At 44.3% G+C, this 12,222-nt stretch overlaps 1 protein-coding gene across 7 annotated transcripts in view; it reads right to left on the bottom strand.

Moving 5' to 3' along the window:
- The window catches only part of RPS6KC1 (ribosomal protein S6 kinase C1), a 272,706-nt gene that overhangs the window by 183,729 nt on the left and 76,755 nt on the right, over positions 1-12,222 (bottom strand). For 5 of the 7 annotated variants that reach the window (XM_033936540.1, XM_033936545.1, XM_033936541.1 and 2 more), the window contains one exon: positions 7,723-8,085. The exons of the other annotated variants lie outside the window; for them this stretch is intronic. In XM_033936540.1, the coding sequence (XP_033792431.1) occupies positions 7,723-8,085 (363 nt within the window). The remainder of the gene's footprint in view (positions 1-7,722; positions 8,086-12,222) is intronic. 7 annotated transcript variants of the gene reach the window in all.

The raw sequence follows: 12,222 nt of genomic DNA, 5'->3' as shown, positions 1-12,222 counted from the left end.
TTAAGCCAGTGGTCTCAAACTCAAACCCTTTGCGGGGCCACATTTTGGATTTGTAGGTACTTGGAGGGCCGCAGAAAAAATAGTTAATGTCTTATTAAAGAAATGACAATTTTGCATGAGGTAAAACTCTTTATAGTTTATAAAACTTTCCTTTAACAATTAAAAGGAAAGATGTTTTACCTCATGCAAAATTGTCATTTCTTTAATAAGACATTAACTATTTTTTCTGCGGCCCTCCAAGTACTCTATTTTTTTCTGCAGCACTCACATTTAAAATTCAATATCTTTTCTTTCTCAAAACTGGCACATTTCAATCACTAAATTGAAAATAAAATCATTTTCCTACCTTTGTTTGGTAATTTCATCAGTCTCTGGTTGCACTTTATTCTTCTGACTGTGCATCCAATACTTCTTCCCTTCTTTCAGCCTCCTGTATGCTTCCTCTCCTCCAGACTTCATTCCCTCCCCCAACTTTTTCTTTCTTTCTCTATGTTTGTCTTTCTCTGATTCCGTGCCCCATTTTTTGCTTTTTTTTCTGGCTCCCTGTCCCCACCCCACCTTCTTTCTTTCTTTCTTCCTTCCTGCCCTCCCCCATGCCACCGCCGCCGCGGAATAGGCTGCTGCCGCTGCCGCTATCGGGAACAGGCCGAGATCTCCCTGCTTCTCTTCTGCACGGGGCCGACCAACTCTTGCTGCCCAACGTCAATTCTAACGTCAGAAAAGACGTTCCGGGCAGCCAGGCAGCGATTGGCTAGCCAGAACGTCCTTTCGACGTCAGAATTGACGTCGGGCCGCGAGAGTTGGTCGGCCCCGCAGGGAAGAGAAGCAGGGAGATCAAAGAACACGATGCCGGCATGATCCCTGATGGCAGCAGTGAGAAAGGAAGGGAAGCAGGTTGGGCACCACTTCTCTAGACGAGCCGCGAGCCGCACTCTAGGGAGAACAGTGGACCGCCCCCCCCCCCCCTTGGTATGCCACTGGAGCAACAGTGTGTCTGGCCAGCTCGTTCGTTCAAAGCCGCGGGTGGCGGCTCCTTGCGAGATCCGTGCCTGCGTCTGAAGCCTCTCTGATGTTGTGACATCAGAGAGGCTTCCGATGCAGGAGTGAATAGCGCAAGGAGCCGCCAACCCGCGGCTTTGAACGAACGAGCCAGCTGCTGCTCCAAAAGGAAGAGAATGATCACTTCCGGACCGCAGGCCGCAAATAAAACCTGGAGAGCCACATGCGGCCCGTGGGCCGCGTGTTTGAGACTATTGCATTAAGCTATTCCTGCTTCTTATATCCAGGATTTCCTTTACTCTCATTCCTCTCTCTCTATCTTGATCCCTCCTAACCAAGCCTTCAGATTTTTTGTACCTGCTGGCTATCACCAGCAATGCGCTACTGTCACCGCTATATTATTTAGCATGTTCGGCATGAGCTGCACAGTGCCAACTTTAACCCCATGTTTGTATCATCTCTGAAAATCTTTCATGATGCAATTGTATACTATAAACAGTCAGGCATTTGAGTCAAATGCAATGGCAATCACTTGACATGGGGCAGGCAATGGCAGGAAGCAATACTTGGAGTTGCAAGATCGAAGACTGTCATACTAGAAGGCTGAGGTAGAGAGGGTAGGGTTAACAGATGTCCGGGAAAACTTGGACATGTCTTCTTTTTCGAGGACTATCCAGGTGCCTGGATGATTTTTCAAAAAATGGAGGAGTCTATCTGGGTTTAGCCACCTCTCCTGACTCCCCTACCTACCTCCACCCCAGGCCCTGCCACTGTAATTAATCTTCGGGCAGCCAGCAGAAGTAGCAATGAGGTAAGACTGCTGCCGCCAGCTTGCCCCAGAAGCCGCCACTCTGCAGTCACTTCCTATTCCCACATAGGCAGGTTGGCAGCAATAAGCTTACCTCGTTGCTACTGAAGATTAATTACAATGGTCGGGCCCAGGGAGGAGGTAGGTGGGGGAATAGGGAGCTATAGAGCAGCATCGGGGGGAAGGAGGAGAGGGGCTGGAGAAACAGAATGGAGGGAGGGAGGTGTCTGGAGAAGGCATGGAAGGAGGGAGGGGGTCTGGAGAAATGCCATGGAGGAGGGCTGGAGAAACAGCATAGAGAGATAGTGAGAGGGAGGGGAAAGACAGAAACTGCTGGAGAGGAGGATGGAAAGAAAGTGAGGGGCACACGCTGGGGTGGGATGTTGGAAGGGGGAGAGAGAGAGGGAGGAGGAGGAGGAGAGAGAGAGAGAGAGAGAGAGAGAGAGAGAGAGAGAGAGAGAGAGAGAGAAGCACCCATAGGAGACGGGGAAGGGAGAGAGAAAGAGAGAGGGAGGGGAGAGTGGGAGAGGGAGGGGAGAGAAGGGGAGGGGGAGGGACAGAGAGGGAGGGAGAGAAAAGGGGACAGAGAGGTGGAGAGAGACAGAGAGAAGCACTAAAAAGGTACAGAGGATGGGAAGGGGAAGCAAAGAAATGGGTGGAGTGTGGGTGGGGTCATGTGTCTTCTTTTTTGTCTTCACAAATATGGTAATCCTAAGAGAGGGGAAGTATGAAGAAGGAAGAAAAGGAAACAAGATGTTCATAGGAGGTATTAGCAGAAGTACTGAAGAAAGCAACAAAGGTGGTTTGCCACAATCCTGAGGCAGTACCATGACCCAGTAAGCATTATAAAATTCAGAGACTGCTCCTGAAACTGCCACTTCCAATTCATTTGTCTGCCAAGCAAAATATCAGAAGACATTATACTCAGAACACTGCAGTTTACAAGGCCTTTTCTTTAATAACCGATCCGTTGATGACGGGAGGATGTGGTGAATGGTTATAAACAATACCAGCGCTGATTTTGAATTTTCTTCGTTCTTCAGGACGGCTCCTTTGTTGCGGGAGCCGCCCCAGCCCAGCCCAGATCAGCAGCTGCAAGGGAGGCAGAAGGGAAGAGCGTAGGAGATGAGCTCCGCCTACCGACGCCCCTTGCAGCGCCTATTTTTGATTTTCTACATTCTTTCAGGGTAGCTCTGCTGTTTCCAGGAGCTGGCCCAGCCCAGCCCAGCAGCCGCAGTGGAGGCAGAAGGGAAGAGCATGGGAGACAAATTCCGCCACCTGACGCCCCTCGCGACGAACAAAACCAAATAGAGATCAAATTGTCAGGAATACAGACATCAATACAGACAAAACAACAAAGAAACAACAAACATAGTCAAGTCAACAAAAACAGACAACGATAAACAGACAAGACAAACAGACAACAGATACAGACAACCACAAAAAATACTTAATACAGAAGCCAAACAGCCACCCATACAAACACAGCCACACGCTCACCTTACAAACCACCAGATTCACAACTACATTCATTAACCAAACCCAGACCTACAGATTATCAAATATCACAAGATGTAAGAGACACACAACGCCTTAAGTCTCACCCAATCAGCAACACTCCTACCCTCATGATGAAGCCCCCTCTTATTCCGATACTTCCTCTTCTATGTCTCTCCACCCTCACAGCCTTACACAACATATCCTCCAACAATAACATTAATCCTCCATGGAACTACAAGCAACGAAGACCCTGCCCTCCAGAAACTCAAAACCAATCAATGGAATACATTGGACAATTTCAGCATATCCTCCCCATACTCTGGAACAAACACAATCACAACAAACACAGACAACAAACAAATCCTAAACCCCTCAACAACCCACTACCTACAAAATGTTCAACAAAACCAAATAAAATCACTATCCCTTGCATGTATGTTAACGCTCGATCAGTGGTAAACAAGCTTTTCATCCTAAATGACCTAATCACATCCAAGGACATTGCTCTGACATTCATCACAGAAACATGACTGAAAGACTTCGAAAGCCCTACACTCCCACACCTCTGCCCACAGGGTCACAACATTATTCATCTTCCCAGAAAGCTCAAACGTGGAGGTGGCTTGGCAATAATCTACAAAAACTCATATACCATCGCTGAGGCAGACTCAAGCTCACAACCTGACCTAGAATACATCATCTGCAAGCTCGAAAGTGAGCACAACCTCGCACACAAGAACATTAGAATTCTCCTACTCTACAGACCCTCTAGTAGAGAGTTGCGCGGGGACAGAAATCCCACCCATCCCCACCCATCCCCATCAGGATCCTCTCCGTCCCCACCCGGATCCTCTCCATCCTCACCCGTCCCCGTCAGGATCCTCTCCGTCCCCACCCATCTCCGCAAGGAATTACCTCCATCCCCGCCTGTCCCCATAAAAAGCAGCAATTACTTCTGACAGGATCATCAATTCCACAGTTTCTTTTGCTGTTTTCCTTGTGGAATCTCTTTGGTGGAACCCTTTTTTTGTTTTCTGTTCAGGTAATTAACTTATAAACCCCCTCTTTTACTAAGGCTGATGTGTCCATTATATTATATGGACGAACTCTTTTTCCAAAGCCTTCCATCCCCATGTGAGTCCCGTTGGCTAGAGGGGGGTCCCCGTGGGAATCCCGTGGGCCAGAAGGGGATCCCCGTGGATTATGGGGGGATTCCCGCGGGACTCGCAGGATTCCTGCGATCCCCGTTCCCGTGCAGACCTCTACCCTCTAGCACTAATTCAGACTACATCACAAAAACGATGGAAATAATAACAAACCTCACTTGCCAACATGACAAACTAATCATACTCGGTGATATCAACCTACCCCTTGAATCTGCAGAAAATAAAGAAGTCATTAAACTCAAGATTCTACTTGAGGACTGCCAAATCACAATCATACCCTCAGGCCCCACCCATGAAGAAGGCCATACCCTAGACCTGTTTGCATCCTCTCCCCCAAACCTAGTCAATAGGGCCAAATGGTCCCCTGTCCCATGGACAGATCACTTTCTCCTAGAATTCTGCTTAAACCTAACTGACATAGACCCGAATTCCAAAGCCACCAAAGACATAAAACTAGTCTGCAAGAAAACAAGACCTGATTTCTTCTGGGACATGGTCTCAAAATCTCTCCCTCCCCCCACGAATAACATTGCCTCAATGATGACCAACTGGAACAAAATCATAGCCAAAACCCTAGATACCGCAACCCCACTCCACTCACGCATAATAAAATCAAACCAAACTTCACCCTGGTTTACAGAGTCCTTAAGACTAGACAAACAACTATGAAGACGTCTAGAGAAGAAATGGAGGAAAGACAAGACACCAGAACACAGAACACAATGGAGAATAGCTATATATAAATATATGGACAATACAAGAAAAACTACTACATCAGTAAACTAGGAAAACAACATAAGAATATAAGCAGTGTTTCTGCTGGATCAGACCAGAGGTCCATCATACCCAACAGTCCGCTCACGCGGCGGTCCATCAGGTCCAGGACCTGTATAGTAATCCTCTATCCCCTTTTCCTTCAGGAAATTATCTAATCCCATCTTGAACCCCAATACCGTACTCTCTCCTATCACTCCCTCTGGAAGCGCATTCCAGGTGTCCACTACCCTTTGGGTGAAAAAGAACTTCCTAGCATTGGTTCTGAATCTGTCCCCTTTTAATTTTTCCAAATGCCCTCTCGTTCTTGTAGTTTTCGAAAGTTTGAAGAATCTGTCCCTCTCCACTTTCTCTATGCCCTTCATGATTTTGTAAGTCTCTATCATGTCCCCTCTAAGTCTCCGCTTTTCCAGGGAAAAGAGCCCCAATTTCTCTAATCTTTCAGCGCATGAAAGGTTTTCCATACCTTTTTACCAGTCGCGTCGCTCTCCTCTGAATCTTCTTGAGTATCACCATATCCTTCTTAAGGTACGGCGACCAATATTGGACGCAGTACTCTAGATGCGGGCGCATCAACGCCCAATACAATGGCAGGATAACTTCTTTCGTTCTGGTTCGCTCTTTCTTGATAATAACTAGCATCCTGTTCGCCTTCTTAGAGGCTGCTGCACACGGTGCCGACGGCTTCATTGTCCTGTCCACCAGTACCCCTAAGTTCTTTTTTAGGCTACTTTCACCCATTACCAGCCCTCCCATCGTATAGCTGTTTGTTTCCTACATGCAAGACTTTACATTTCTCTACATTAAACTTCATCTGTCATCTTTTCGTCCACTCTCCTAGTTTGTTCAGGTCCCTTTGTAAATCTTCACAGTATTAAATAGTTTGGTGTCGTCTGCAAATTTTATTAATTCGCACTTCGTCCCTGTTTCTAGATCATTTATAAATACATTGAAAGCACCGGTCCGAGTACCGATCCCTGCAGAACACCACTCGTGACCCTCCTCCAGTCCAAGTAGTGGCCCTTCACTCCCATCCTTTGCCTCCTACCTGCCAACCAATTTCCAATCCATCTAAAAACTATTTTGCCTGGTACGACAACTGACATCTCCCCCAAACCAAGAATCTGCAGACCACTCTAATAAAATCTCAGCCCAAGAACTAGTAGATTTCTTCCTCAACAAAGTCAAATTGGTTCATTCGGAAGTTGCAAAGACAGACATAACAAACACTTCCCAACACAACTCTACGGAATACACTGAACCCATAAAAGCAGCCCAAATCTGGACTTCATTCACTAACCTTTCCATCCCTGATACTAATAAGCTAATATCAAACAATATAGATAAAATCCAAACCTGGGCAAGTTGAAACTGAACGCCTCCAAGACAAAAGCCATTGGTTTCCACAAAGCACAACAGAATGTCATATCTAACCTTACTCTTACATCAGGCATTACGCTCACAATGGAAAAATCCACCAAGATACTAGGCTACATCTTAGATGACACTCTCACAATGGAACCTCAAATCTCTAACCTTCGTAAAAAGACCATCTACACCAGGGGTCTCAAAGTCCCTCCTTGAGGGCTGCAATCCAGTCGGGTTTTCAGGATTTCCCCAATGAATATGCATGAGATCTATGTGCATGCACTGCTTTCAATGCATATTCATTGGGGAAATCCTGAAAACCCGAATGGATTGTGGCCCTCAAGGAGGGACTTTGAGATCCCTGATCTATACTGCGACTCACAAAACCATACTTCCACCCATATCACTTTGCTCTGATCGTTCAGATGTTGGTTTTACCTCAACTGGACTATTGCAACTCTGCCTACCTTGGCATCAACATCACTCTTATCCACAAACTGCAATTCATCCAGAACACAGCCGTTAGGCTAATCTACAAATTAAAGAAATATGATTCAATCACAACCTTCATCTGGCTCCAAATATCATCCCGAATAATTTTCAAAAAGTCATGTATCCTACACCAGATTCTATACGGAAACTCAGCAGCCCCTCTCATCCAATTATTCTCTACTGTTTGGTCGACATCAAAAAGATTCCTTATCAGCATCCAACTAAACCTGCCATCCACAAAATACCTCCACTACAAGTTAATTTTCCACTCTTTGCTAACTTATCTGGGTGTAAAAACCTGGAATGACCTACCAGAAGCAATCAAGAAAGAGACAAACTACACCACGTTCAGAAAAAAACCTGAAGACCCACCTCTTTGACAATTAACTGTTTCAGCTTCTGTATAGCACCTCCTATTTCTGGGTCCCTCCTCTGCTTCTCCATGCCCCCGTCCCACTTCCTCTTTGATCTGTCGTCTTGAGCTTGTATAGGTTTGTGCGACTCACAAATGGAAGATTAGATTAGATTAGAAAATGTTCCTGTTTCAATCAGGAACTCTTAACTAATTTCAGGGGAATAAAAGCTAATAGTACTAAATGAACAGAACAGTCTTACCTTGAACACCTTCCAAGAGTAGGTCAACACCTTTTCTGTAAAAGCTGAAAGCAGCTTCATAATCCTCATCTTCCTCTTTCTTCAAAGCCAATTTGATCAGCTCCCCTGCTTTTTCCAGGTAGTCTGGTTTGCCAAGTCTTTGTCTTAAGCTGCTAGTGAAGAGATTTCGGCTCTCCCTTTCTGCTTCAGGTTTGCTCCACTCATGGTCAGATGTGTTTATTCCTTTTACTGAGGGCTCAGGAGAAGGACAGAAGCCAAAAGCTCTACTGGGAGAATTCTGATTAGATGCCATTCCATCATCCAGTTCCGCAATAGAATCTACATCTACCGTCAATGAGATCAGATCACTGTCACTTGAAAAACCTGTAAATGAGACAACAAATGCAAACAGAAATTCAAAAGCAAACTTTAGCAAGTAGATCTTTGTCACTGAAATGTAGCATTACTATACAGAGTCATCATTCCTTCATCTGAAATGCTTGGGACCAGAGACTTTTCGGATTTTAGAATTTTTCAGTTTTGGAAATGAGGTATTGCTGGTGGCCACAGCAATTCATATCCATTGCCTGCTGCAGTCCCACCACATCCGATCTTCTTGACATCCCTACCCATTTTCTTCTTGGCTGGATGTGACACAGAAGCCTGCAGGGCGACAGCAGGCAACGAATATGAATTGTTGCGGCCTTCAGTAACATCGCAGAGGTTGAGAAAGATGAAGAAATGAACCAATATCAGCATACAATGAATCCTTTAAAGTGACTTTGGGGCAAGGTTTCACTTTTGATGCTGAAAGTGAGGTTTTTTTTAACTGAGTTATTGATTTTTCAACTAAACATTGAACAATAATATAGCAACTCCCACAACACAGAGAACAGTTACAGAACATCTATAACATAAACAGGTGCATGTGGTTCCTTCAATGCACCCCACCTTAAGCTCTTTCCAATCCCATTCCCCCAAACCTTGCCCCCTTTCTTTCCTTTTAAAGAACATAAATCTTCTTCCAAACCTCAAATTGTTCCCATTTTGGAGTAAAACTTCCAATTCTAAAAATATTTCAAAGCTGTAAATTTGTAAAATAAAACCGAACCTACCACTCATCCAGTTTTTGAATTACGGGCTCCTTCCAATCTGCCACCAGCACCAGTCTAGCAGCCAAGAAAAACATCTTACAAAATGCCAGCTCTCCCTCCTCCAAATCAGGCTCATAATCACGCAAGAATACCAGCTCCATTCGAGCCTCTTAAGTTTTGCCCCAAAATTTGGGGCCTCAGACCAAAACCCCTGAATCACCATACAGTCCCACCACATATGTAGACAGGTGCTTTTTCCTCCATAGCCTCCAACAATTTCCAGTTCCCTCACCTCCCAATCAGGCCATTCATATGATGGTGTAGTACCATCTCAGGGGGGGCTTTATAACCATTCTCTATCAACAAAATGGCTGTTCCCAAGGATTTAGTATATTTACACGTAGTTACCCACTCAGCTAATGTTAAGGGCCTCCCCACATCTGCCTCCCAAGCCTTCATGTAAGTCAAGGACTCCCAGAAATTATCCCCTTCCTTAATACTGGTCCCAATAATTTTTCAAACCCAGTTTGGCCTTGTAATAAATCCCTCAACATCACAGACATATTAATATAATGCTTTAACTACAAGTAGGGAAAAAGATCCCAGGGGATCAGTCTGTTTCTTTCCTTTAATTCCCCAAAGGTTTTAACCTCTCTAGTGGCCAAAATCAATAACTATCTCCCATACACCAGCCCTTTAGGTTCCCAAGAGATAAAGATGCTCTCCCCTCTATCCGGAGCAAATATCTTATTGAATCTCAAGGATGTAAACAAAGAATGTTTCCTTCCCTCCAACAATGTTCTCTAACCCCCTGTCTCACCCCGAGTGCAATGCACACGGACCCTGTCTCTCCCCCCCCCCCCCCCCCCCCCATGGATCACATTGTGGTCCCCAGGGTAAATGCAACAAAAGCTGCCAAAAAATCCTAGTTTGCTCAATATTCACCTACTGAATACATTCCTGAGCCTGCCATTCCAACAATGCTCTCAGTTGAGCTGTCTGATAGTATGGTAATAAATGGGGTACCGTTAGCCCACCTTACCCCTAACTTAAACATAAAACTCATCGCCCTATTCTAGGCTGTTTGTGAGCCCAAATAAAACCCATAATTTTCTTTTGAAGGGAGCCAAGCACCTTTCTATCCACCCAGATTGGGAGAGTCTGGAATAGAAATAAAAGTTGTAATAAAATCATCATTTTAGTTATTTCAATACATCCTACCCAAGATAAGCATAAGCTCTAGCTGAACCTTACGCAGAATAGGTGCATAATTCAGATCATATAAAGACTTTCCCGGAACTCCCAGCTGAATTCCCAGATACTGCATAGAAGTTCATATCCATCAGAATGGAAAGAGTAGTTTTAATGCCTCAGCCCTCTCAGGCCTTAGGGTCACATTCAAGATCTCCAACTTGATCTTATTCACTTTGAAGCCCAAGAGCCTACCATATTTGAGATGTTCTGCCATAGTCACCTCTAAAGATCTCTCTGGATCTCAGAGTGAACAAACAATAATCGGCAAAGAGGTTCAACATTCTCTCCCATTAACCTCTAACTCCCACCCCCTCAATACTAAAATTTCCCCTCACTTTCAGGGCTAACAACTCAATTACTAGTGCAAATATCATTGGGAATACTGGGCATTCCCATCACATTCCCCTATATAGTTGAAAGGGGGCTGAATAAGTTCCATCATTAACTTTAATACATCCCAAAGGCCCATCATAGAGTATTTTAATCCAACATGCAATCACATGCAATCTCAACCAAATCCCAACCACATGCAATCCCAACCACACTTTAAAACATAAAGGGCCAGGAGACCTTATCAAAGGCCTTTTCCGCTTCGACTTGAAAATGGTAGGAAGTAGACATAGGAGTACTACAGGGATCAACCATGTCACCTCCATGCTGTTCAACATTTTCCTCCAATTGCTGGGAAAATCCATCAGAAAACAAGGATGGGAATGCTACATCTATGCAGACGACATTCAATTAATCATCCTGCTAAAGAAACAGGACATGAAGACCAAGCAGAAGATCAAGACAGGCCTAGAGAAAATCTTTGGTTGGTTCTAAACAAACAGACTAGTAGCTAACAGGGGAAACTAATCAACAAATGGGGTAAAAACAGCTCAAGTTACCAACTAACTCTGAATGGCAACACCATAAAATCATCCACGGAAGGAGTGAGAAATCTAGAAGTATGGCTAGACCCAAACCTAGACATGACAATACACATCCAACACATTGTGAAAAACGCTTATGGCAAACTCTACTGAGTCAGAGGACTAAAACCCTACTTAATCCATCAAGTGATGTCCAACATAGTAATATCCTTGGTACTCTCAATCTTTGACTACTTGAAATGCAATCCTGCTGAGCGACCCAAAATACATGATCAGGCAGATCCAAATAGTACAAAATACTGCAGCTGGATTTCTGCTGGGAAAATTGAACCAGACAAGTGCCACCCCATTTTTGAAAGAGTTACACTGGCTCCCAATTGAAAGAAGGGTGACATTCAAGATCATGTTGCCGACACACAAAATCATTCATCATTTAGAATCGCAATACCTAGCAAACAGAATAGACAACCAAAAACCAACTCGCGCTCTATGCTCGAGCCTAGAATACCTACTGGAAATACCCTCCTTCAGAGACATCAAATACAAAAGCGTCAGGAAAAGAATGTGGTGGAACTCCCTTCCAAGGGAATTAAAAATAGAAAAGGACACCAAAAAGTTCAAGAAAGGAATAAAGATGATACTCTTCACAGAACACTTTAGCAAATAAAGAAACAATTGGGGGGAATAGCAACATGGAGGAAACAGCAGGCTACTAGCAACTTGGAACATGAAATGGTGAACTCATGAATAATACAAAGAAAGATGAATTTATGATACACAGAAAATAAATAGGTAAGATATACATATATTTAATCATGTACTGTAACACCATTACTGAAGCTCATGCATTGTAACACCATTACTGAAGCTCATGCAAACTGCTCTGAATTGACTCTCCAGTTATTAGTAGCAGCATAGAAGCTTCCCATAAACAGGTGAAGCTTTGGCAACTCCAGTGCTATAGATTAATTATTGTCAGGTGTTGCAGAGCTCAGGGGGGAGGGGAAGACATCTTAACTTGAATACTGTTAGCAAAACTTGGGAATGATATAAGGTTATAACCAAGACTTCATTATGTTTGTCTGCCTATGTGGATGGTGCCATCCGTATAACATTGTATAGAGTTGCAAACACAGCTCTGGTCACATTACTGGGCAAACTGAATGAATCATGCAGGTCTTTATCCATCATTTACTGTGTTACTGTGACATGGCCAGTCTTTCAGTCACAAAGTCCCATGGGCTAATCATTGAAATTCACAACAGCTTAGGATCAGGATGTGGTCATTTAACCTTACC

The sequence above is a fragment of the Geotrypetes seraphini genome, chromosome 3 (genome assembly GCF_902459505.1).
Source record: "Geotrypetes seraphini chromosome 3, aGeoSer1.1, whole genome shotgun sequence".
In the NCBI taxonomy this organism is placed as follows: domain Eukaryota; kingdom Metazoa; phylum Chordata; class Amphibia; order Gymnophiona; family Dermophiidae; genus Geotrypetes; species Geotrypetes seraphini.
The sequence above is the reverse complement of the archived record's forward strand: the minus strand, read 5'-3'. Positions and strand labels throughout refer to the sequence as shown.